Source organism: Simochromis diagramma, unplaced genomic scaffold, assembly GCF_900408965.1.
Source record: "Simochromis diagramma unplaced genomic scaffold, fSimDia1.1 OVJJ01000321.1, whole genome shotgun sequence".
NCBI classification, from domain to species: domain Eukaryota; kingdom Metazoa; phylum Chordata; class Actinopteri; order Cichliformes; family Cichlidae; genus Simochromis; species Simochromis diagramma.
Genome location: NW_024386772.1, coordinates 1,265,523 through 1,289,968, shown reverse-complemented (window position 1 = coordinate 1,289,968; position 24,446 = coordinate 1,265,523). Strand labels below are relative to the sequence as shown.

General features: G+C 44.6%; 3 protein-coding genes across 6 annotated transcripts; 2 read left to right on the top strand and 1 right to left on the bottom strand.

Annotated features, from left to right (window-relative positions):
• The first annotated feature begins 569 nt into the window (after nucleotides 1-569).
• On the top strand, nucleotides 570-6,727 carry alg1 (ALG1 chitobiosyldiphosphodolichol beta-mannosyltransferase). Of its 2 annotated transcripts, none has more exons than XM_040041930.1 (13): nucleotides 570-1,036; nucleotides 2,272-2,340; nucleotides 2,435-2,538; nucleotides 2,760-2,908; nucleotides 3,053-3,142; nucleotides 3,634-3,747; nucleotides 3,933-4,039; nucleotides 4,688-4,726; nucleotides 4,810-4,869; nucleotides 4,957-5,067; nucleotides 5,174-5,288; nucleotides 5,496-5,571; nucleotides 6,155-6,727. In XM_040041930.1, the coding sequence occupies exons 1-13, from the start codon at nucleotides 658-660 to the stop codon at nucleotides 6,287-6,289; spliced, it is 1,548 nt and encodes a 515-aa protein (XP_039897864.1). In that variant the 5' UTR covers nucleotides 570-657; the 3' UTR covers nucleotides 6,290-6,727. The 2 variants fall into 2 exon arrangements, with proteins under 2 accessions (XP_039897864.1, XP_039897855.1); XM_040041921.1 differs by having other exon boundaries at nucleotides 577-1,036; nucleotides 2,272-2,349.
• eef2kmt (eukaryotic elongation factor 2 lysine methyltransferase) lies at nucleotides 5,852-9,289 on the bottom strand. Of its 2 annotated transcripts, none has more exons than XM_040041954.1 (8): nucleotides 9,147-9,289; nucleotides 8,649-8,711; nucleotides 8,494-8,574; nucleotides 8,290-8,391; nucleotides 7,982-8,115; nucleotides 7,660-7,904; nucleotides 7,375-7,524; nucleotides 5,852-6,836 (listed from the first exon to the last, which is right to left on the bottom strand). In XM_040041954.1, exons 1-8 carry the CDS (start codon nucleotides 9,252-9,254, stop codon nucleotides 6,736-6,738), a joined length of 984 nt encoding a protein of 327 aa, XP_039897888.1. In that variant the 5' UTR covers nucleotides 9,255-9,289; the 3' UTR covers nucleotides 5,852-6,735. The 2 variants fall into 2 exon arrangements, with proteins under 2 accessions (XP_039897888.1, XP_039897898.1); XM_040041964.1 differs by lacking the exon at nucleotides 9,147-9,289 and adding an exon at nucleotides 8,834-9,139.
• A 1,005-nt stretch (nucleotides 9,290-10,294) lies between these two features.
• On the top strand, nucleotides 10,295-23,662 carry pigq (phosphatidylinositol glycan anchor biosynthesis, class Q). Of its 2 annotated transcripts, none has more exons than XM_040041877.1 (14): nucleotides 10,295-10,350; nucleotides 12,268-12,458; nucleotides 12,650-12,836; nucleotides 13,214-13,383; nucleotides 13,519-13,715; nucleotides 14,664-14,795; nucleotides 14,891-15,011; nucleotides 15,777-15,903; nucleotides 16,027-16,180; nucleotides 19,221-19,332; nucleotides 20,265-20,345; nucleotides 21,084-21,198; nucleotides 21,293-21,354; nucleotides 22,319-23,662. In XM_040041877.1, the coding sequence occupies exons 2-14, from the start codon at nucleotides 12,306-12,308 to the stop codon at nucleotides 22,469-22,471; spliced, it is 1,764 nt and encodes a 587-aa protein (XP_039897811.1). In that variant the 5' UTR covers nucleotides 10,295-10,350; nucleotides 12,268-12,305; the 3' UTR covers nucleotides 22,472-23,662. The 2 variants fall into 2 exon arrangements, with proteins under 2 accessions (XP_039897811.1, XP_039897804.1); XM_040041870.1 differs by lacking the exon at nucleotides 10,295-10,350 and adding an exon at nucleotides 11,077-11,211.
• Nucleotides 23,663-24,446: the final 784 nt, after the last annotated feature.

Genomic DNA, 24,446 nt, shown 5'->3' with positions numbered 1-24,446 from the left:
GAATATGTATATGTTATTATTTAGATTTTTTTAAACAATTTTATTTATAGTATATTAATGCATACATTTTATGAATATATTTTCTGGAAGGCACTGGAAAACATATATTACATATCAATGTCACGCGTTCTTATACGTGTATATGTGTATAATATAATTTCCTCAGGGATTAAGAAAGTATTGCACTTACTGCTCTTGCACTTCTGATTAGATGCAAACTGTATTTCGTTACACTGTATTTATACATGTGTAATGACAGTAAAGTATAATCCTGAATCCTGTTTTGATTCTGATGTGTATATATTATATCCTCCTGTTTCTAAATGAAGAATAGAACCGAAAAAATCCTAAAGAGAGATTGGTTAATACAAAGTAGATTTTCACATTTGAAAAGTACAAAACTTCAGAACAAATGTTTAATTGTGTAAATATTTTCACAAAAATCTGCTCAGTCAAACTTTTTATTCTTTGTTCCAAAATGTTTGTGAAAAGATGTTTCTGAGATTTTTCTTTTTTAAAAAACAAAATGTAAATGTGCTACCAAAGCCCTACTTTTTAATTTTTTCTTTGTGGGTTTTTTAATATAATCTTTTGATAACAATAGAAGTTAACACACGCTTTGACGGCTGAGACTGAAAGTTCCTGGTTTGCACATGAATGCGTCACGATACGATGCGCGGTTCCTTTAAACATCAAGCCCCGCCCATTTGTGATGAGCCGCGTCATCACAGATCTCAAACAAACATGGCGCCGCGCTGCTCCTGCACGGCTCTGCTGGCGGTTTCCCTGACGGTTTTGGCGCTTTTAGCGGGACTTTTGGCGCCACACTCGGCTGTGAGGTGGCCCGCGGTGTCTCTGGCGGTCGCTGCCGCGCTGCTGCCGCTGTGGGGCCGCAGCCTACGGCGGCGGGACGACGGGACCTCCCGGCGGGTCTGCGTGCTGGTGCTGGGGGACATCGGGCGCAGTCCTCGGATGCAGTATCACGCTTTATCCCTGAGTAAACACGGGTACCATGTGACCTTCGTGGGGTTTTCAGGTGAGACTGAAGCTTCCTGTGACACATTCATTCACCTGTTTCCCACCTGCCGCTGAGATCAAACAGTCAGCTTCTTTCACTTCTCGTACCGACATGTTCAGGTAGGTACCGATACCAGCGTATCCTCGTACCAGTATGAGGACAGAGAGACAGTGGGGAGCTGGGTTTAAGGTGGAGGTGAGACTACATCAGGGATCGACCCTGAGCCCACTCTGGTCAGCAGACAGAATAGACGTGAGTGAGAGAGACATGTTGACAGGTGGACATGTGAGGACAGAAGCCAGTGCAGGTGGATGAGTTTAAATACCTGGGGTCAATCATCCATACAGTGCACAAGAGGAGGTGAAGAAGAACGTGCAGGCAGGGCGGCGTGGGTGGAGACAAGGATTAGAAATGAGTCCATCAGAGGGACATCTCAGTCAGAGAGGCTGAGGTGTGCAGAGGAGGGAGCGTACATATACTGGATATACACAGGAGGAGAAGAGGACGACCTCTGAGGATATTTATGGATGTAGTGAAGGAGGGCTGGAGTGACAGAGGAGGTCCATACCTCCTAATGTTTGGAGGTTTAGGGGAAACAAGCACTGAAGCGTCTACATCCTGTTGGAGCTGTTGAAGCTGTATAGTGAGGTGGTTCACTGTGCGAGTTTATTTGTTCCTGAAACATGTGCTTTTAAAGAAGCAGCGTTTACATGTCGTTACTCGTAAAAGTTCCAAATCAAAAATCTAAAGAAAAGAATATTTGATCCAAGTATAAAACTGGTGCTTTCAGCAGGTTGAGATAAATCAAACTTTAGATAAAGAAAAAGACGTGACTGTAAAGTATATGCAGAAAAAAAAGGATGCAAAATGACCACAGACAGAAATCACCTCAAAGCAGGTAAGTGATCCGAGATGGAGCCGATCCTCTTTGTAAAGGTGGTGTTTGAAAGAAGTAATATCATGTACTCTATTAAAATTACTAAAACGTAAACTCGGTGCAGCACATCCAGGTTAACTGAGCCGAGTTCATTTCAGCTGTGCGTTATAAACATGACCTGATAGAAAATAAATACCTTTTGTTTCTACGGCCCTGAAAACCAAAAGAGTTTCAGACAAACAGTCGGTCGTTCTGAGAAACAAAAAACGAAATGTGAGCTTTGGACTAAAAACAATCAGGAAGTCGTTTCGTCGTGCCTGAAAAATTCCCGTGTCGGCTGTGAAAGTGAAGAATTTGTGCTGTGATTGTTTTTCAGAAACCAAACCTCATCAAGACGTGCTGAGCGAGGAGAAAATCACCATAGTGCCCATCGCAGAGGTGAAAGGTGTCCGAGGTACATTTACATCTGCGCTTAAACAACAAACAGGATGTGATTCTTTACTGTTTGTTTTTTAATGAACCCGTTTCCTGTTTCGCAGTCGGACCGAAAGTGGTCTCGTATGTGACGAAGGTGACGGTTCAGTCCCTGCAGCTGCTCCGTGTCCTGCTGACGATGGAGCTGCAGGCGCATGTTCTGATGCAGGTGTGTTACCTGTGACTCTCACAGGGGGAACAGTAACTCACGTACAGACGTAAACATCACACTGGTTCATCCATTCTTCTTTTTTATTTGTTTAAATTAAGACAAAAATCCTCATTTTGACTCAAAAACGTTTATTTTGAGAGTTAAATGAACTCTGGAGGAACGATAAAGAACTCTGCTATAAATACTTCACTCTGTTAACGACTGCCTTTGTTTCCCAGAATCCTCCTGGGCTGCCCAGCATCGCAGTGACCTGGTTCGTGTGTTTGCTGCGTGGCAGCAGATTCATCATCGACTGGCACAACTACGGCTACACCATCATGGCGCTGAGCCACGGCCCGGCGCACCCCATAGTCCGACTGGCAAAGTGGTGAGTACCGCTGAGAGGCTGAAGGTGGCGCTCTGCGGTGTCCTGATGCTCAGGACTGTGATAAAAATACTTAATGTTAAATCCTGATCCGAGGTGTTTCTGTCTCTGTCGTCTCTGATGGGCGCTTTCGTTCTCGTCTTTCAGGTACGAGCGCTTCTTTGGCCCTCTGGCGTCTCACAACTTGTGCGTCACCAACGCCATGAAGGACGACTTGCAGAAAAACTGGGGCATCAAGTATGACTTCCTCTTTCTATTATCTGCATGGCTGTTTTTCATTCACTGACGAATGCTCGAAGCAGAAAATCTGAGAGATGTTTGAAATTTAAGATTCTCACAACACACCAATAAAAACATGCAGACGTGTCACTTTACAGTAAAGTTGATGAAGGAAAGAAAGACTGAAACAAAGGTCAGATGTCTCACTAGCGGCCTCTGGAGGCCGTGATGTTTATGACACCTGAGGAGACACTGAAGGAGCGGAGTTAAAGGAGACGCTGCTCCAGGTCTGCGGACGATGTGTTCACATAACTCGTACCTGCTCGAAGTCTCGGCTCTGCTGTGGACGGTCCCGTGATCCGTCCACTGTGAGGCTCCTGATGTTCACGTTTGTGTTTCACTGCAGGGCCGAGTTTTTAATGCAGTTAATAAAAACCAGTAAACTAACCGCAGTGACTCTGTTCTCACTCTGGATCGCAGCGCCACGTTTTACTGTTTGACGTTTGCAGGGCGACGACTCTGTACGACCGGCCGGCCTCCATCTTCAGAGAGACTCCGCTGAAGCTGCAGCACGAGCTCTTCGTGAGGCTCGCCGCCGTTTATCCTCAGTTCAGACACGCGGGGTGAGTGATGACGCCGTCGGGGGGCAGTTCCTGTGAAACACTGCTGATCGCCCACAAAACAGGAAGTTTGTGTAATGTGTGCAATCGTAGAGCTGCAGAGTTTTACTGTCGGCTTTTCCTCGGTTGTTCAGTTTATTGTTATAGAAAAAAACACATCAGCTCTGTGTGCTCACCTACTCTCTCAGGTCTGAGGCGGAGAGGACCATCTTCTCAGCTCGTGACCCCGCTGACGGCACCGTGACCCTGAGGGCGGAGCGACCAGCACTGCTGCTCAGCAGCACCAGCTGGACAGGTCTGAGGAAGAGACGCTTTCCCCGATTTAAGAACGAAAACCACGGCGAGCTTTTGGTGTTTTCTGATTGGAAACTGATTTTTTGTTTTGCGTTTGCTGTTCGAACATTTCCGCTGAAGTCGTTCATCTCAGGAGTTCAAAAAGTCTTTTGTTTTTAATTTCACAAGCTTTTACTTTCCCTCAGCGGCTCACACACAGGCAGCTTCACTGCAGGGTTTTAATCACATTTCAATGATCAGGAAGAAACAGAAACAAAACAGAAGTTACTGCTTGGAGGTCGTGACCTCCGCTTCAGCGGCGTCCTCGGCCCGTTCAGGATTTACAGGAAAGGATTTTGGGAGCGACGGTTTCGCTTTAAGTCCTGCTGTGAATCTCGGGGTAAAGAGATCGTGATCTCAGTGCGAAAATAAATAAAAAAAATTTCGTGGAAAAGGGGAATTAAACTCCCGGTGTTCCTCATCATCGACGTAAACACGATGCGGGAATGTCGGGATGCGCGAGGACGCTCACTGAAGGTTTCTGGCTGCAGCTTCTATTGTAAACAGAATGTAAAATTTTCCAAATTCAGCCAGTTTCACTTTATTTTGCACCTTGTGTTTCATCTCTGGAAACACTGAATCACTGATTCAGGACATTTTTTCTCTGCAGAGGACGAAGATTTCTCCATCCTGCTGACGGCCCTCGAAGGTGCGACCTGCTGTTCCAGAAACGAAAGTTTAAATAATCCATGAAACGTGTTTCCTCACCTGTCGCCTGTTTGTTCCCACCAGAGTACGAAGGTTTCATTAGGGGAGGAGCTTCCTTACCACCTTTACTCTGCGTGATCACAGGTAGTCCAGCTCGCTGCTTACAGATTAGAAGATTTTCCTTTATTCAGAACATGTTTCCACTCTGTGTGTTTTTGTGCGTTTGTGCAGGTAAGGGTCCTCAGAAGGAACACTACATGAAGCTCATCGACTCCCTGCACCTGGAGCACGTGGAGATCTGCACCCCCTGGCTGGAGGCAGAAGATTACCCTCTGCTTTTAGGTATTTTAGTATTTATTTTGGTCTGTTCGACCAGTTCAGTCTCACTCGTGTTTGCGCACAAAGGTTCCTGCAGGTCGTTGGAGGAGTTTCCTTCTCTGTCGTCCAGGCTCAGCAGACCTGGGTGTTTGTCTCCACAAGTCGTCCAGCGGTCTGGATCTGCCCATGAAGGTGGTGGACATGTTCGGCTGCTGCCTCCCCGTCTGCGCCGTCCACTTCAACTGGTGAGCCGACCTCTTAACCCTGCATTCTTTCTAGTGGCCAGGAGGGGGCGACTCCACTGGTTGCAAAGTAAAATGCTCATCAGTGACCTCTGTAAATACTTCCCTCTCTGTGTTGATGTCCACCTATTTAAACTGGAGCTGAGAAAGTGCTTCCAGTAAGCTCATGAACGTGAATTAAACCTGACTCAGCTGTATTTTTATTCCTAGCTTGGATGAGCTGGTGAAGCACGAGGAGAACGGGCTGATCTTCAAAGACTCTGCAGAGCTCGCCGAGCAGCTGAAGGTGAGAGATGCCTGTAAACCAGTCACATGATCAGGAGAAAGATTCGGGCAGACCCTGATATGGACTCTAATATCTACCAACATTTATTCTTCTCTGAAAATACCGTACAACACGATTTAAGCATAGACTGTATATAAAAGATGGTTTTGTGGGTTCTGAAGCCTCAGTGGGAGTGAAGTGGCCACATCTGTGATGAGAGGGTGACACAGGCGGCTGTAGCAGCTAGATGTCCGTTAGGCTTCACCTCGGCTAACTGAACTGGACCTCTGGACCGTGTTTGTGCTGTTGGAGGTTTTTTAATAACGTCATGTGACCAAAAACATGGCTGCTGTGAGGTGACTGTACTAACAGACTGTCCAAGAAGCCGGAGCCACAGTTTTGAGGGTGAAATTCTAGGATTTTAATTGGATGTTACAGATAAATAATAGTTAATAGCTAATTATTTATATAGCATGGTAGCTAGCTAGCGTTAGCTGATACCTTAGCACTCCACCTTCTTTCTTCTATTCTCAAAAACACAAACAGGGTGATCGACACGCTCTTTTGACTTCTTTCAAATAATGCTGAACGTTTATGATTACAGACTCTCCTGTCAGACTTTCCCAGTTCAGAAGGCAAACTGGGAACCTTCAGGAGGAACCTCCGCTCCAGCAGGGGGCAGCGCTGGGATGACAACTGGGACCAGAACGTCCTGCCTCTAATCACTGCTCCGAGATAACCTTGGCTCTATTTAGAGAGCTAGACAGCGCTGCTGTTTTATAACCTTTTCTTTTATTCATGAAAGTCTCGCTTTGTAAGCCCTACTGGGCACGTGCAGTAGACATCACCATGGAAACAAGCCTTTTTTTCCTTTTGTGCCTGGTGAGCACTTCATGGAATAAAGTAGGCCCAGCCTTTGAGTCCAGTATCCAGTGAATGCCTGGATGAGATGAGCACCAGTTACAGCATTGAGAGCATAAAGGACCAAACTGTTTGTTTGGGGTGTTTTCTGATAAATGTACATTTAAAATTTAAATGGATCAGTGGGTGAAAAGACGAAGTCTTCTGAGGTCTTCTTCTTTTATTCCTGGCGTTTTTCTTTCTTCACTTGAATGTATAAAGGAAGTTGTCATGACGATGAGGATGTACATTTGTAAATAAAATCTTTATCATGCTCCCCTCGTGTCATCTGCGCAGTTTGATGAGCTCTATAGCCGACTGTCTGTTATAAGGAAACACGTGGTTGACGGGTGCTGGGATCACTTCATGGCCGACTCCTTCAGCTTCTGCCAAAACAAACAAACAATGACTTCGTTCAAACCAACGTCCTGCACTGAGAAAATCCTGATCTCTATAAAATCATCTTCATAATTCCCCAAGCACGCCTCAAAAACAACTATTATTATTTATTCCCACTGCAACCAGGAAGTATCCAGGATCAAATCTGGCCAGATTTCTCTCTGCAGTCTCGTTTTGTCGACACTGGAACGTCTGAGTGTTTCCTGTGAGCTGTCTCCAGGTCCTTTTTGCTTCATGAATTGTGGACACTGCACAGCTGGTTAAAGAACTACTTACTACAGCAAACCACAGTATTTTCCCCTTGTGTTATGTTTACTGTTCATTTCAGGCAGAAAACGCGTTTTTGTGGGCGAGGCTGATGAAACTCAGACTCGAGCATGAGGTCGATCACGTGAAGTTAGCGTGAGCCAAAGAGCCACAGCAGAACGTCAGGTTTAAGTAAACCAGACTCTGATCAGGTTTAAGTCTGAATTAATCTGAACCATCTTCACCACAGCCTCCTCCTCCTCCTCAGCGCTGTCTTACCAAGCTGCTGTTTAAAGCCGCCGTACGTCTCCAGGTTCCTTATCGTGGAGCAGATGAAGACCTGAGGGAGACCCTCGGCAGACGAACACCTCAGGACGATGGACAGCAGCTTCGCCAGACTTCCTGCGATGTCGGGGTCGTACACCACGTCTGCACCACGACAAACAAACAACAGGAATCTGCTTTAACTCCAAATCTGAGAAAGCAGATTGTCAACAGCTCCACAAAATCCAGAACAGACTGAGGTGTGTGAATGTGTGTCCACGCCATCTCCAAAAATCTGACCTGCGGCGATGATGACATCAGCTCCGATCTCCCTCAGCTCTTCCTCTGAGATTGCCGTCCAGTCCAGCTTCTCCACGCTGACCGCTGGGGTCGTCTGCTCGCTCAGCCCATTCAGCCGGACGTTGTCTCTGAGTTTCTGCAGCACTGTGGAGTGACAGTCGCTGAAGATGAATCGCTTCGGGCTGCACGACCGACAGACGGTGATACCCGTCAACCCCGCACCGCTGCCCAGCTCCAGCACCGTCCTGAAGGAGGAGGAGCAAATCTAAAAGCTGCAGAAGCTCCACCTGGAGGGCGACGACCTGCAGATCCTTCCGCTTACCTGCCTGTAAAGACCTGCTGATTCTCCAGAGCCCACTCTGCCAGGTAAAGAGCCGCCTCCCACGTCACCAGCCCGGTGGTGCCCTCTGAGATCAGAGCAATGTTCTCCATCAAGCTCACAGCGCCACCAGCAGGCTGCAGGACACAAACATCGCTGCACTTCAAATTAAGACTCCTGCAAGCAACAGCTGGCAAAAGTAGGGCCGGGCGATTCAGACCGAAAATCAGATCGTGATATTTTTACGGCACAAAACAAATAATTTGATATAAAGGTAACAGTGACACTGAGGGGTTTTCTGTGTGCGGTACCAGCAGGTAGCTCTTGTAGCACTCCATGGTCTCCTCAGCGCCCACCACCTCAGCCAGAGCATCGTACAGCTCATCCAGGGGTTCACAGCCTGAAGCTTCCAGCTGTGGAGGAAGAAACCAGGACTGTGATCGAGTACTTCAACATCTTTCTGCCCAGAGAAAAAAAAAGCTCAACTAATAATCTGAGAGTTAACCTCTCCTTACCCGTCTGATGAGCTGGGAGAGAAACAGCCTCCTGTATCTGACTGAAGGTGGAAACTTCTGGCACAGGGGATGAAGGCACGTCTGTAAAAACATGTGACTGTTCATTACACTGACGAAGCTGCTTTATGATTGCAGCACGATGGAGGAACACTCACCTGTTTCAGCACCTGAGAAATGAGCTCTGATGACCCGCTGCTCTGAAGGTCTTTTTCTACAAACTGTAAGCAGATAAAAAGTTCAACCTCTGTGTAAGTCACGTTTTAAGTTCAATTCAAGTCAATCACATTGCGCCAAATCACAACACTCGCCTCAAGGCGCTTATATTGTAAGGTAGACCCACCATAACCCCAACAATCAGACGACCCCTACGAGCAAGCAGGGCGACAGTGGAGAGGAAAACATGTCCTTTAAGAGGAAGAAATCTCCGGCAGAAGCAGGCTCAGAGAGCCCGTGGCCAATTTGAAAACATAAAAACAAATTAAAAGAAAGAATAAAAATTATCTTTATGAACTGAGACCAAAATTATTCAGGGAGGTCCCTTGACTGATTACAAGCATTGCTTTACTCATGTTTCACAGGCAGAGGCTGATTGAAAAGCTTTGGTGCTAAAATGCGGAGATTTCTGAATGAAGTTCGGCCAGACTCGTACTCACAGTCCAGGGAAACGAAGGGAGCCGAGTCAGAGCGAAAAACGACACCTGGAACTCCCTTAAAACCTCTTTAACTGACCCCTGAACCGAGGACCGCTCTGAAAGCGCCATCTTACACGTGTATTTGTTTACTTCCTGTTTACCCATAATCCTGCGCGACCCTCTCTCGCCAGTGCCTCTGGGTAGTGAAGTTTATCTGTAGGTTTGAGCATCGGCTGCCTTTTTTAAAGCTACAGAGAGCTGGTGCATGTGTTTAATACATACTACATACATACAGTCTTCTTTTTAATGTTATATATTTTATTAGTGGACATTTATTATTTAAATGTAATGTTTTGTATTAATTAGAACTTAACTTCATTTTGAACCAGAGTGTGTTCTGGGGCTTTCCTTAACCTTTTTATACAGTTTCTGTTGCTCTCTGTGTGTTTTCCTTTTCCTTTTAGTTTGGAGGGTCTTCAGACATCAGCTGCTGGAGAGCTCTGATTATGGTCTCATCATATTTTATCTAAAAGGTTCAGGATTCAAGTCCAGCAAATATGTTTTTCTACTTTTAAGGTCAAAATTAAAAGTTGCCACTCCTGTGGCTCTCCTCTGCATCATGAGATCAAACCTCCAGATGACCCACTTCTCCAGCAGGTAGTCTTATGCTTTAAAGATCTTCTGTGTAAGTTTTCTGAATTAAAATCGTGTATACTTTTGTTTTAAGGAGGTTTTGTCTGTTTTGTTCGTGTGCATGTTTTGTAACCTCAGAGTAAATTTCTGATCCATCAGAGCTGCTGGAGAGCTCGGCTGGTTCTGTCTGTCAGTGGATTTAAACACTGAGGCTCAAGGTTCAAGTCCAGCTGCAGTTCTTATTGAATTTTATACCTGAATCCAGCAGCGTGTTGAAACCTTCCCTTTATGCCAGCTTCAGCAGCTCGGTGACATGAATAAAAGGTTACTGTGGTATAAATCAAAGGGCCGAGCCACACTCATGTTCATTTAGGAACCTGTGATATCTGCTGATATCTGTGAAGCTTCAGTCAGATCTGCTGCTGTGGCCTTGAATCCTGCCCGCTCACAAACGTCGCTTCGTCCAGAAGGTTTCTGATATTTCTTTTTCCTCGCGCTCTTTTCTTGCTGTGTCACTGCAGCCGGAGATAAAATCTCTTCAGTTGGACCAACTGTGCATTCACAGCAGCTCCAGCACACTGAGCATTTACTGGTGAGTATGAGCTGATTATTTTAAAACATCAGTTGGATCATTTCACTTGGTTTTCTTAACAGAAAAGAAGAACCTAAGAGAAACTAACGATTTTGGTTATTTGTGGATTTTTTTTAATCTCAATGTTGGGTCCATAAAGTTTTCGGTCCAGGTAAATTATAAATGTTGTTATAATATTATAAAATCTTATTATTATTTTAAAAGGACTGCATGAAGACAGTGAATATAGAATGCTTTTCATAGAGGAAATAACCGTATAAATTAATTAAAAAGGATTAGCAGAAACACAGTCCTTTATAACGCCGACACGAATTACTGTTGTCAAAATCAGAGGAGCGTCTTGTGGCCAACGCTGAAGCCTGTGAACGTGGTAAAATTCAATTTTAAAGCAAACGTAATAAATTCAGTGTAAACTGGAATTATGAGTAAGGAGAACTACATGTTGACTTTAACTGCTTATTTTATTGTTCTGTGATGTTTTGGGTTGAAACGTTTCCCCTTAAGGATCAATACCTTCATTCAGACATTACAATTCAGAAAATCCTGATCAAACTATTAGCATAAAACAACAAGGAATGTAAACTAATATAGTGACTTTTCAAAATAACATTATTAATATTCTCTATTGAAAGAGTTCACTTTCAAATAAAAAAAAACTTTGGTAAAAAAAAAAAAAAAGTGAGACTTTTAATTCTTTCAAAAACTGAAATCTAATCGCAGTAAGAGGAACACAGCACAGTCATTAACGCGTGTTTCTCTCCGGAGCGTTTTATCGCACGGACTGTCAACAACGAAGATGGCGCCGACGGTTTGCACGTAGCTGCAGAGGGAAGGTGAACTCTTGTTGTCGTGTTGAACAAGGTAAAAGTTGCATTTTTAACACTCGTGTCTCGTCTCCGCAGTGATGTTAGACACTTTGATCTTTCCGTTGTTTGTTCGAGCTTCAGTTCATTGATTTTAAAACACTTTTAACGAAAAATAATGAAAAATGCGAAGAACTTTGAGGTGGTTGTCAGGTGGGGGACATGATAAACCAGCAGGTTGGGGTGTCACTCTTCTCTTTGACGTGTTGGGTAATTTCTTTATGTTCCCGCGGTTACTCTGTAATAACACTGCAGATAAAACTGCAGCTGACCGGCTTCGTGGTCTCGGAAATCAATGTCATCCCTGCCCCGGGCTTCCTGTTGTGCTCCAATCGGGTTTCTGATTGAAGGGCAAAAAATGAGGACAGCCGCCTCTAACCCTGTTCCATTCTGTTGTCGAACTCCATTCAAAAAATGGAAAATTGAGTGGTTTTCCTGCCGTAGCACTTAAATGGAAACGCGGGGATATTTTTCATTAATAAGGACTTCTTTGTCCCCTCGGCGGGTATTTCGTACTTGGTTACTGTTACTCTTGTGTGTATATACACACATGCAGTGTGTTTCGTACACATGGATTAGACCTGTTCCTAAATGAGAAGTATTCCGTGAATGTGTCCCACTGAAAACAGGTCCAGGCTTATTCCATGTCTGGGAAACTGAGCCTTGATGCTGGGCTTCACGTCAGGAAAGCACCAGTAGAATAGAGGTTAGAGAGAAGAGGCTTTAAACCCTTTTTAAGACACTGGCTGAAACTTTTTTAAAGGCTTTTCCTCAACGCTTTACTTTTACCGCCATCTTTGCTGTTGTAAAATGTTCACATAAATTTTATTTCAGAATTCTTTGATTTCCAAGTTGGACTTTTGTAATATCTGCTGCTGGCAGTGAGTTTTCCAGGGTTAGACGAGTGTCTCAAACCAAGGTGTGGACACCAATGAGGGACCTGCACGCGCTAATCAGCACGCGTATCTGTGATGAAGGATTTCTCCGTCAGGGCGGTAACTGTAAACTTGTAACTGAAGTTAAAGTTTACCTCCGCTTGTTTTATTTCCCTCAGATCATCAGAGCTGCTGGACTCTGAGCCACAGTGCAGTCATGGTGCTGAAGATTTTCTTCCCACAGTGCTGTAACCGGGCGGAGAGCGGGCTGCTGGTGGGCCGCTGGATCTCTGGTCATGACTCAGCCGTGGTGCTGGCGGTCATTCACTACCCCTTCATCCCCGGGCAGGTCAAACAGTACATCCAGCAGGTTGGTGATTATAAAGAGGGAGCTGAGTCTTTGTAGGGCACAAGTTGTCCAATAGGTGTTAACCTTTGACTTTTGAATTAAACACAATGCAGAGGAAAACTTTTAGTCAGGTTGCAGATGATCAGATGAATCCATTCAGCAACGTGAGCCAGACGTCAGTCCCTCAGCCGTCCTCTGTGTTCGTCTCTAAGATGCAGGCCCAGAGCGGGGTGGAGCTGACGGTACTCGGCTCCTGGAGTTTGCCTAAAGAGGGTCAGGAGAGCATGGAGAGCTTCCTCAAGGACCTCAGCACCATTTTCCCCCAGCAGCGCTGGCTCCAGGTCAGTCGCCAAATGGGAAAGATGGGCTTCATCTGTGAGGTCGTCAACCGGAACCAAAGTAAGATCCTCAGACTGGAATCTGCTTCCTCCTTGGCTTTTCTTTTCCATACTTTTTTTTTTTATTCTGGACTGTGCTAGAGTAGCTTTGCATGATTCTCAGCTCAAAATAATCCTCATTTATCTTAAACAGGTGCAGGCATTGGTGCAGCCTAGCAGTTCATCCTGTCTGAACTAAGCTGCTTTAGCTCCTCCCACTCTTTTAAGCCTGCTGACCCTGGAATGATAGTTCTCCTTTTTCACAGCTGTCTTTCATTTTTTTATCTGACAGTTTGTTTCTGTTTTTAAGATTATTTTTCTTTTCTGTTTTTAAATGTCCAATAAAATGTCCTTCATTTAATTTGAAAGTTTCTGTGCTCTGATTTGAATAACTTTCAGATGGGCAAGAAACTCAGCAGGAAGCAAAAAAGCAAAATGATGATGAGGAGGAGGAGGAGAAGGTGATCTTTGTCCACTATGAGCAGAGGAAGGTGATGCTGTCGCAGCTCCACCCCACTGAGAGTGGAGATCCTGACCTAAACACCGAGCCACCGTCTGAGCTGAAACAGGTAGAGAGGAGAAAAAAACTGTGATGTCTCCGTGCTGGTGCAAAGCTCTCAAATCAGCTCCTCCACCAACATGCGTCCAATCCCTGATGTGGGCAGCTGGTGATCTCTCACATGCTCCTCCTCTTCCTGTTGCAGGTGTTCCAGACGGTAGCGCGCAGCCAGCCTCTGTTCTTCCTGGATCGCTACGACGACGGGCCGCTGAAGTCGACGCATTGGCAGTCTGAAGGCCGGGAGGCCAGCATCATCGTGGAGCTGCTTAAACAGGCCTCAGTGCCGCTGTGCGTGCTCATCAGCTGGCTGCTCGCCTTGTGGACGTGGCTCTGCAGCATCCGGTAAGAGGAAGAGAGCTACAGCTGAGAGATAATTTTATATACTGATCAATGTGCTGATTGTTTTATCGCTGGTTGTCCTCCCCCGGCTGGAAACGGCACAAAACATCCAGTTAATTCATGTTGAATAAACCACAAACTATAATCCTGCCGTGCCTTCTTTCACCGTTTCAGTTTCTGCACGAGAAGATTCTTGTTCAGTGTTTTTCACTTTGCGTGTTTTAATTTCAGTGAGTTTATTCATTTTAAAAAATGAAATAAAAAACACTCATTTCAAGCAATCTGCGCAAGTCCTGTTTGTGCAAAAGACTAAAATCCTCTAAAAAAAATCAAAGCACGGATTAAGTTCGAGGTAGTTACACTTTATTACATCTCAGCGTTTGGGTGTGTTTAATCTGCTAATAAAGACTGATAGAAAAGCTGTATAGTAGATCGATGCACAGGCCTCCCTCTCCACCTCCTCTAACACTTCTGTGAGGAGCTTTAAGATCCTTCCACGCTAGCAGAGAAGGATAAGCTATCGAGCAGCTTCTGGCTCTGCTGCAGGACCTCACCCACTCTGATATGCCCGAAATGCCTCAGCTTTGAGGCAGCCAGGAGGCATCGAGTCAGATGCTGCACAACCCCAGCTGGCTCCTTTTAATGTGGAGGTGCAGCATCATTACGCTCACTTCTGCTGCTTGTATCCTCAGACTCACTCTGTTGGTCTCATGGTCAGAATGTAGCTCAGCCGGTGAATCGACAGCTTTGCTTTCAAACTCAACTCTCTGTTCACCTCCACAGACTTGGAGCAATGCAAAGCTGGATAAAAACTATTTTTTGAATTGAAGAAGCGACGTACTTTTCCTGCTTCCTTCTTTGTTTTGCTCTTATTTATTAGTCCAACATTTATTGTAAGAAAGTCCTGACCGCGGCTGTAAAGCTCTAAGCTGTCTCTTCTGTTTCATGCAGGATCTTCAGTCTTTACCCGCTGCGCTTCCTGTCCAGTAAACTGTCCACATGTGTCCAGATCAGCTACAGGACCGAACACATGAGGACGCTGAGCTCGCCCAAACCAGCCATCGAGCATAAGCAGTTCATGAGGTGGGCGTCTGGTGAAGAAATGGCGCTTCACCTGGTTTGTACTGAAACTGTTGCCGACTGTAACGCCGCGTTTCCGCTTTGATGTCTGTCGGCAGGAAAGGCAACATCCTGGTGTCGTTCCTGGTGGACGTGGGGCTCGGCGTCCTGCTCATGTCGTGGCTCTACAGAGACGACCACATCGCCACGCTGGCTAACATGCTGATGCCTGCAGCTGATGTAAGTTATTGCTCTGTGGAGATTTTTGCTGTGTGCAAGTGTGAGGGACCAGCTGAGTAATGCTGGAGCTGAATGAATGTCCTCGATTCGCAGACTGGTCTTTGTTTTACAGGTTCATGGTCGTGTCTTTGATGTAGAATCGCCATCATGACATATGAGCTTGGTTTTGTTTTTGCAGCTCTGCATGATTCATTGTTTAAAAAAAGGATCCATGTGTACCTCATGCTGGCCTTCACGCAGCCCTCCTGTCTCAGACAAGCTGTTTTAGTTCGTGTCTCTTTAAAACACCAACTTTATTTTGATTGGCCAACTTCCAGAAGCCTGCTGAGGGGCACAGCCCAATGACCTGTGCTGCCTGCACTTCATGAGCATCCTTTGCCAGCAAGAGACGATCGAAGGAGCATAATCAGACATTACTGCTGCTTCATCCAGGAGACGAAAAGCAGTTTAGAGGATGCTGCGCGCCGGATCGGAAAAACGTGAAAAAGTTTAGCTTTAATAATTTCAGCTTGTTGCTTTATAGAAACTCCAGGTTTGAAAACAAAAACAGTCTCTTGATAAGTGAACTAATGATGCTCAGACATGTGTTTGGATCATGTTGTGGAAACAGCCTGAAGGTACAAAAACTCTTCATGTTATAAATGTAGAGACTTCAGCGCCCTGCGCAGCGCCGACAGGCCTCATTAAGTCGCTAATAACCGGCTGGATTTGGTGTAATTTCAGCTTCTGTTCTTCTGTCATTAAACTCCTGCGCTTCCTCCTCAGCATGTGGCTAAAGAGCTGGAGGAGCTGCTGCAGTGGCTGATGGGAGCTCCAGCCGGGCTGAAGATGAACCGGGCCCTGGACCAGGTTCTGGGCCGCTTCTTCCTGTACCACATACACCTCTGGATCAGTGAGTATCAGGAGGTTTTCTGCAGTGTTGAGATTTCCTTTAATTTGTTTAAATCTTTTTCACGCTGAAGTGACACAGAAGCTTGTGGTGACTCTCACTGTGATGCTTGGTCTCTCCATCCAGGCTACATCCACCTGATGTCTCCATTCATCGAGGGGATCCTGTGGTACGGAGGTCTGTCGGCCTGCCTTGGCCTGACCTTTGCCCTCTCGCTGCTGTCAGACATGGTGGCCCTGCTCACCTTCCACATCTACTGCTTCTACGTCTACGGAGCCAGGTATGTCTTAGAAACGGCCAGCTTTTACTCCGCTATGAAGCAAAGCTCATTCTGATCGGTGAAGGCAACAAGGCCTGGAGCATGAGGCCGACAGATGTGCACAGTGTCTGTGTGAAGGTGAAGCTGCTGATTTCTTCAAGCTGTGAGGAGAGAATGAGATTGTGGGTGTCAGTGTTAGAGAGCGAGGATGGTGAGGAAGTGAAACTGATGCTCCTCCACCTCAACAGGAGCCATTTGAGGTGTTAATGGGAGGAAGCCCTGGGACAGACCCAGGACTCTCCGCAGAGATTAGTCTTCTCTGCTGGGTTTGAGGACGAGTCTGCCTCTGGACCTGGATGAGTGGACTGTTTAGGACTTTTTTTAGTTTTCATCTCCCCACCTTATTGAATAAGCACGCGGTAAAGCTTTGTGAGAGGAGGTACTTCTGATAACCTGCAGGGGGCAGTGCTTTCAAATCTTTTCCTTCCTCTGTGCATCTAGAAAAAACTTCTTGGTAGAAAATGGCCCGAGAATGGTCTAGAAATGAGAATTTATTAATAATGAAATAATCGCCTTTATGAGCGGACTGAGGTGATGGAGGCCAAATTGGTGGGTTTGAAGATCATATTTGGGACGTTTGCTAAAAGCAGTTCATTCAAAAAGAAACTATTTAAAATCTTACACACAAAAACTTTTACACAGGCGGTAAATTTACTATAAAATACCTTTTGGACAACAGTGAAAACTGAAAGATGAAGATGAGAGCATCATAATTCATTTCTGCAGCCGCTCACAAAAGAACCAAATCTGACTTGCAGGATGTTTTGTTTGACGTCACGGTTACATAACAGGGTTGGACATTTGGAAGAGCCTCGCCTAAGCTGGTGCACGCTCTGCTCTGCAGGCCTGTTTGCTTTAGATGTTCACACTCGCACTGTGCTGCTGAACAGAGTCATTGTTGACTGTGAGAAGATGGTGAAGATTCAGAGGAGGGTCCAAACCATGAGAGAGAGATGAAGGTGAAACCTGACCCTTCAGTATGAACGTGCCATCAGTAATGGTCTCAGTGGAAGGGCGGCCGTCAAGAAGCCATTGCCAAGGAAAACTGTGAGGAAAGGCTGAGGTATGGAAATTACACAAGAACTGGACTGAAAATCTGTGACGGGGCATCAGTGATGGACATGTGGGCTGCAGTTTAACCAGCGGTGTTGACGATTATGAACTGACAGTGATGCCAACACACCTGTGGGACACCACCGGTCGTGGATCAGCCTCCTCAGAGCCGGACCTCAGACTTACTGAAGCAGCGTGAGATCGTCCTGACAGAGAACAGAACAAGAGGCAGAAACATCCAAAGAGCTTTGAACGTCCTCCACGAAGGCTGGAGAACTGAGGATACTTAAACTAATGACAGAGAGTTTCCTCAGACTTCAGGCTGTGATGAAGATTAAAGGTGGTCATAATAATAAATATTAACTTATTCTGTTTAATTTTCTACTGTATTTCTTTGTGTTTGCACATGTTTCAGTTAATCCCTGCAACTGTTCCACATTTCACTAACAAATATAAAGAAATGAGGGTGCCTTAAGATTTTTGCACAACACTTTGTTGCAAAATATTCTAATATAATCAATTAATTGCTTTTCAGATGAATTTATTGTCTTTGAACAAAGTACAATGAAAGGAAGCGAGAATAAGAAATACAAATGTATTAAAATATCCTCAGAAAATATACAAGCACATGAATATATAAATATATTAGTATTATCAGGGACGAGTTCGTGGTTCTGTTGGTGCTTCTTATCAGGCAGCGGTGGTGGGAACCTGGTGATGGTTTCGGTGGTGCTGATGGAGCAGCAGTGGGAGGACGGGCTGTTTTTGTTTGAGAACCCTGAAGAAGTCGAGCCTCTGCTGGGCCTTCTTCATGTCTGGGTGCTGAGGGCCCCTTCCATGCAGCATCATGCATGGATCAGATTTGGGGCATTCTTACTTTCATGATGAGTTTTTTGGTTCTGGAAGATTTTAGGGTCAAGTTAAATTCTGGTACCACCCTGGCAGCCTTTATTTAGCGCTTCTTACCATTTAAAAGAGACAGCATGCTTGCATCCCTGTAACACCACACTGCAGATGAACCGATGACTCTGTCATACGTCCTCTCAGGCTGCTGCTGTCAAACTCAAACTAAGCAAACATCTGGTTTGGAGATGACACTCTTTACAATATTTTGTGCACAAGCATGTGAAACTGAAACTTCTGCAGCAGGAAATGTTGCTGCCTTCAGTAGGTCAGCCAGTAACTGCAGAGCATCACAGGACTAATGAGTATTTCTTCTTAATCTTTAACCTGAAGACGTGTTCAGCTGCAGAAACAGCACGTCATCGCTGCTGAATCCCGTTTGAGGATTAAAAGATGAGCTCGATGACATTTAAATCTTCATTTTCTTAAATCTTGGTTCTGTTCTGTCAGCTCTCAGGTACACTCACCTGCTTTGGCTTTAACAGGAGAAATGAGGTCTGTTAGTCTGCCGTGTGGTGTGACGGGAGTCTGAGTGCTGTCGTGAAGGATTGACTAAATTATGTATTTGCTCTAAAGATAGCAGTGCCTCGCCCCGTGGTGCACAGTAAAATATTACCCATTTTCCTCCTCACATATTTATGCTCCGCCGGCTCTTCGCTTTGAGAGCTTTTTGTCTGAGTTTTTTTTATTATTATTAAATCTGCGCGCCCGGGTCTAAAAATATCTCCTGCCGTGAACACAGCTCGGCTCTGCAGAGGATGAAAGTCGAAGAAGCTTCGCTGTGCTTCAAACGGAAAGCTTCTCTGTCTCTCTTAGTCTTTATCAGACAGACTGAGTGTGTCATTAATGACTGCTCCTATTACAGCTCGTGGTGCTTTTTCTGTGACTACACTTGAAATGATTTGTCAGTGCTGCTGCGCATAAAGCTGGTGGTTTACCAGCTGAACAGGCCTCTGCAGAGCTCTTCTATGAAACCTGTCTTTGTGTCAGATATCTACCTGTTCCTTTTAAGCAGTCACTCATCACCTGTTTGTGTCCCTGTCAGGCTGTACTGTCTGAAGATCTATGGGCTCTCGTCGCTCTGGAGGCTCTTCAGAGGGAAGAAGTGGAACGTCCTGCGGCAGAGAGTGGACTCCTGCTCCTACGACGTGGACCAGGTAACCCACAAACACCTGTGAGAATAAACAGGTAGAGATCCATGAATTCAACATCTACATTTCTACAAATGTAGATGAGAGTCAAATCTTATTTAAAAACTGCTAAAAAAAAAAATGGTACATTTATCCCAAAATGAGGATTCGGAAGCTGTTTTCCTCACTATATGTATATCTGAGCACCACTGATGTCAGTTTGATTCATACAGCTCCATTTCACAACAACACTTTATAAGATAAAGAACCTTAAATATTGGTGAGAAGACGCCGTCAATCAGACGATCCCCTGTGAGAGGCTCTTGGCGAGGGTGGGGAGGAAAAACTCCCTTTTAACAGGAAGAACCTCCAGCAGAACCAGGATCAGGGAGGCAAAGAAATCAAAGAAAGATGTTTGTTACCGCGTCGAGAACGGTGAATGCGTCGTCCTCCACTCAGCTTTAGGAGCTGTGAATGAGCTCTGCAGCATGATTGGCTCATATGGTTCCAGGCTCAGCTGCTGATTGGCTCTTTAAAGGCATTCATAGATTTCTACTGAGCAGTCTTTAAATGGGAGCATCACATCTGGGTTTCTTGCACTTATTCCTGATTTTGCTTGTTCTGTGCTCGACTCTGGTGTGAAATGTTCTGAATAAACAAACGTAATTTGATTTATTTGGTTGCGCATTAATTTCCTACTGTGTGGAGGAGACACGCCCCCTCTTAGAGGGACGTTTGTCAGCGATTGGATGCTGAGACTGATCTGAAACCTCATCACAGGAGCTTCAAACCCAAACTAACTCAAGAGCTTTAATACCAAGATTTTTACATTTATTTAAAAAATGAATTATCATGAGGAAGAGGAGGCATCGAGAGCCTCAGACTCAACATAATCTTCATCAATTCTTAGAGATGCAGAGAATTTTCTCTGAGTGTTGTTGTGTTTGTGCTTCTTCCAGCTCTTCATCGGGACGCTGCTCTTCACCATCCTGCTGTTCCTGCTGCCCACCACCGCCCTCTACTACCTGGTCTTCACTCTGGTACGCCTTCACTTCACCTGCCGCCTACTGGTGTTGGCCAGAGGGGCCGATGGCGCGATATGGCAGCCTCGCCTCTGTCAGTCTGCCCCAGGGCAGCTGTGGCTACAACCGTAGCTGCCTCCACCAGTGTGTGAATGTGAGAGTGAATGAATAGTGGGATTGTAAAGTGCTTTGAGGGTCTCGAAAAGCGCTATATAAATGCAATCCATCATTACTACTATTATTATTATTAAAATCTAAAAACCTTTTGAAGTCAGTTTCCTGAAAATAAGACAGCCGAGATCAGTGCTGTCAAGCTCAGCTTCATAAAAACAGACACGGTTTGTGTTTGAATGTAATTACAATGTGTCTCATGCAGTCTGTTCGTTGCTATTTTATCACACAGTCTGTCAAAAAATGTTTATTAGACTTTTATAACATTTAGTCAAGTCAAATCATGCTGAATACTTCTGATAAAGTGTGATTAAAGTCTTTAATCTAAAGCAGCCTAATACTGTGGAGCCAAAAACAAGTGATTGTCAGTGTTTTTCATTTATTTTCATGGACTTTTTGTTTCAGCTTCCTGTGAAATGAAAGTGTGATGCTCACCTGTGAACTGGGAACGCATCCAAAATATTAATTACCAGATGAAAGTCGTCCTTTTCATCCAGTCTGACGAGTCCGTGCTCAGATTTTACACCCGCCCCCTGCAATAGGGTGCGTTTGTTTTTGACTCCCGGGTCTCGTTGTGTCGTGCAGCTCCGGCTCGTGGTGGTGCTGTTCCAGGGCGTCCTCCACCTCAGCGTGGACTTCATCAACTCCTTCCCGCTGTTTGCCATGGGCCTCCGCCTCTTCAGGCCCTACAGACTGGCAGGTACGCTTTACTGAACCGTCTTTATAAAGCCTTTAAATAACTGCGTGGGGGAGGTGTGCAGGTTTTCATCGTGAGGCTTTGTGCACGTTTTCAGAAGGTGTAAAGTTCCAGGTGCTGTGTGAGGAGCCGGGCACCGCCCTTCACCTGCTGATGGAGGTAAGAGGTCACACAGGTCTTCGTTGTCTCACCACGCAGATTTAAACATGGAGGCACCTCATTGGCTGCTACAAGGAAGCTGCATCGTGTTCAAATCATCACAGCTGGATGAAATTTACATGATCATCCAGCTGTTTGCTTGTTTTAAATGCTAAATACTTAGTTTGTTACATTTGAGGCCAAATTATTTTTCTTGACTGCACAGCAACTTTATTATTGGTCACATTAAAAATTCACCCAAAGGCTCCAGCAGGACACAATCTAGTAAAACTTCAGGTAAACTACTGACTTCCTCTAAAAACAGGAAGAGGAAGACGGGGCTATAAACACACACGACAGGTGAGAACAATCTGGGCGAGGCGGACGATCAAAAAAAAAAAAAGGAAGTAAAATTAACACAAGACACTGAAAGAAAAATGTAAAACAGGAAATAAACATAAGCCAGCCAACGCTGGAGAAAACTAACATGATGGAGCTGCAGAGGGAAACAGAAAAGGGTGGAGGCAGGACCTCGCTGGAGGGCGAGCAGCAGCAGAGCCTGACGGATGGTCCTGAGGAGACGTCTGACAGGTTTGGTGCAGGAACAGATGCTGAGGTCACATCTGGTGGTCGAGGAACAGGAAAACTCAGACTTGGCACGCCGCTGTGATCCAGGAACTCAGGAGGGGAAATATCAGATGAAGCTCAATAAAAAACAGAAGAACCAAAAACTTACAGACTACAACACTTAAGTAAATAACCGTCTCATTAAGTGTCAGTTTTAACGTGTTTCTATCTGCTGTAAAGTTTAACGTGGGAGTCCACGGGGACCGACTCACTGCTGGCGCCTCTAGTGGACTTTATAGGAACTGCAGGTGTATTTGTTTTGTTTGTACCTTACTTCCTACTGCAGCGTGCTAATAATGTGTCATCAGTGTGTGCTCCTCCTGACAGTAAGCCATTATTTTGATGCTTTCTTCCTCAGATAAACCCTCTGAAGTGCAGCACTGTGGTGCAGCTGTACCGCACCCCGACATACAGCTGCTACCCCAGAGACTCATGGGCCGCTCTGGTCAAGAAGCTGTTTGTCGGGGAGCTGATTTATCCCTGGAGACACAAAAGCACCAAGGTTGACTGAGAGAGAGCCAGAAATGCGATGGAGGAAGAGGAGAGACGAGGGAGCGGAGGAAAGGGAAGAGACTGAATAAATAAAGAGATGGAAACGGACAGGAAAAAGACGGACGACCTTCGGGAGATGCTTTTATATTTGATGGGAAGAGCGTCACAGAGAACATCGCCTGAAGCTGCCGACTCATCGCGTCTACAGCTTTCTGCTCAGCCTGAAGGTGGATGATGAATATTTGAGCTCACACGGATACCAGAAACAGGACAACCAGCAAATAGTCACGTCCTGCTGGTGTTGGTTTAAGAGCTGTGGGCATAAAAACACTCGAGGAAGCTCTTTCACTCTTTCAGAGTAAAATTCAACTAACCTGATCGTTCCTTTGACTTCACAGATTTACATTTTTATTTGTCATTATAAAAGACTTGATGTTTAAGGAAGAACAACAAAACTGGACCAAAACAACTCCTGTACGAGCTGTGATCAGCCATAAAAAGTAACAAACACACGTCTAATTCTCTGTTTGATTTTTGTACAGTCACTTTAAAATAAAGTTACCCCCTCCAAACTGTAGAACCACTTTAGCAGCAACTAAACTTGAGGAAACTTAAATTAAAGGTGTTCTTTCATCAGTCTCACATCACTGTGGAGGACTTTTGGACAGACGTGTGCCACAGCTGCCCTGGTTAATCCACCAGCATGCACCAAGGCTTCAATCAAAGTCATGTTTTTAATGAGAAAATATAAATATTGTTCTCTTGTGTTTATGGCGAGTGGTACATTTGTAAAGGAGCTTTTTAAGAATGACCTGATCTTGTTGTTTTGTGTTAACGTGAGTAAAACTGTGGAGCCGTAAACTGTTCGCCTTCAGTGCCGACACACAAACTCGATCAAAGGACTCTTTATATTAACCAACTGCACTGAATATGTTAATAGCTGGAATCTTTAATCCTTAAATAATTGTAACCAGAAATTTTTTTTAAATTATTTTGATGTCTTTTACGTGTCTGTTTTTAACCTCAGAGCGATTTAGTCTAAATGAAATAATGAATGTTCTTCTTCCACTCACTGACCCTGCACGTCTGTTACAGCCGTGAAGTCTGATTTTTGTCGTTCATTTTAAATGTAATGTGCCTGTTTTGTTATGTCTGATCAAACCTTTTGACTAAATTCAGCTTTTCATTAAACGTTGGGGAAAATCCAGGATTCTGAGCACGTCCTTCCTCCTCTGGTGTTCATGCTGAGTCAGCTGGAACATCACAACATATTTTTATTGTTTTCAAACAATAAATAATGGAAAGTTTAGAAAAATAAGGTGACAAATTATTATATCATTACATACAGTGTATATGAGTGGCAACCAAACAGCAGAGAGACTTTATACTAATGAATGTTAACTCAGCTGACATCGTTAATGTGGCACGTACTGATGATGTCATCACTGCTGCTGTCTTTGTGCTTAAATACATCGTGGGAAAAAAGACTGTTGAGGTAAAGAGAGAGTTTTTTTTTAAATGTCATTTCCATTACGACAATTATGTTGAAGTGTGACGTGGAAACACACATACTGGTTATTTTCTATCAGGTCCTCGAAATTTCTTCTTATTGTTGTATTTTGAACATGTAAAAATAACAGAACACAAAGAGGAAAAAAAGCACAAACAAACAATTAAATAATAATAATGATGATAAGCATAATAATAATAACATTCAAAAAGAAGTAAGAAGAAGCATTAGCTTAATTATCATGTCCCTTTTCACTTTTTCTTCCTGTGTATTCCCCATCATATCATAAATACTAGCTTACAATTTGCATTTGGTTTTAGAACCCCACTAACACGCCGATAGTTATACATATTTACAGATATATACAGACTTATACACACATCCTTGTGCTTTACAAAAATCATATTTTTCAACCACTTTTTAAGCAGAGTGATTCTGGGACGTTGCTTCGGTGCATCACTCAGCGTGTTTCACAGCTTCAGTT

Excerpts from the sequence above, each read along its gene's own strand:
- alg1 (XM_040041921.1), top strand. The coding sequence starts at position 658 with ATGCGTCACGATACGATGCGCGGTTCCTTTAAACATCAAGCCCCGCCC. Across the intron at positions 4,870-4,956 it reads TTTACTCTGCGTGATCACAG|GTAAGGGTCCTCAGAAGGAA; the intron begins GTAGTCCAGCTC and ends GCGTTTGTGCAG. Across the intron at positions 5,289-5,495 it reads TGCGCCGTCCACTTCAACTG|CTTGGATGAGCTGGTGAAGC; the intron begins GTGAGCCGACCT and ends TTTTATTCCTAG.
- eef2kmt (XM_040041954.1), bottom strand. The coding sequence starts at position 9,254 with ATGGCGCTTTCAGAGCGGTCCTCGGTTCAGGGGTCAGTTAAAGAGGTT. Across the intron at positions 8,392-8,493 it reads TCTCCCAGCTCATCAGACGG|CTGGAAGCTTCAGGCTGTGA; the intron begins GTAAGGAGAGGT and ends CTTCCTCCACAG. Across the intron at positions 7,905-7,981 it reads CAGCAGGTCTTTACAGGCAG|GACGGTGCTGGAGCTGGGCA; the intron begins GTAAGCGGAAGG and ends CTCCTCCTTCAG.
- pigq (XM_040041877.1), top strand. The coding sequence starts at position 12,306 with ATGGTGCTGAAGATTTTCTTCCCACAGTGCTGTAACCGGGCGGAGAGC. Across the intron at positions 12,459-12,649 it reads TCAAACAGTACATCCAGCAG|ATGCAGGCCCAGAGCGGGGT; the intron begins GTTGGTGATTAT and ends TTCGTCTCTAAG. Across the intron at positions 16,181-19,220 it reads TTCTACGTCTACGGAGCCAG|GCTGTACTGTCTGAAGATCT; the intron begins GTATGTCTTAGA and ends TGTCCCTGTCAG.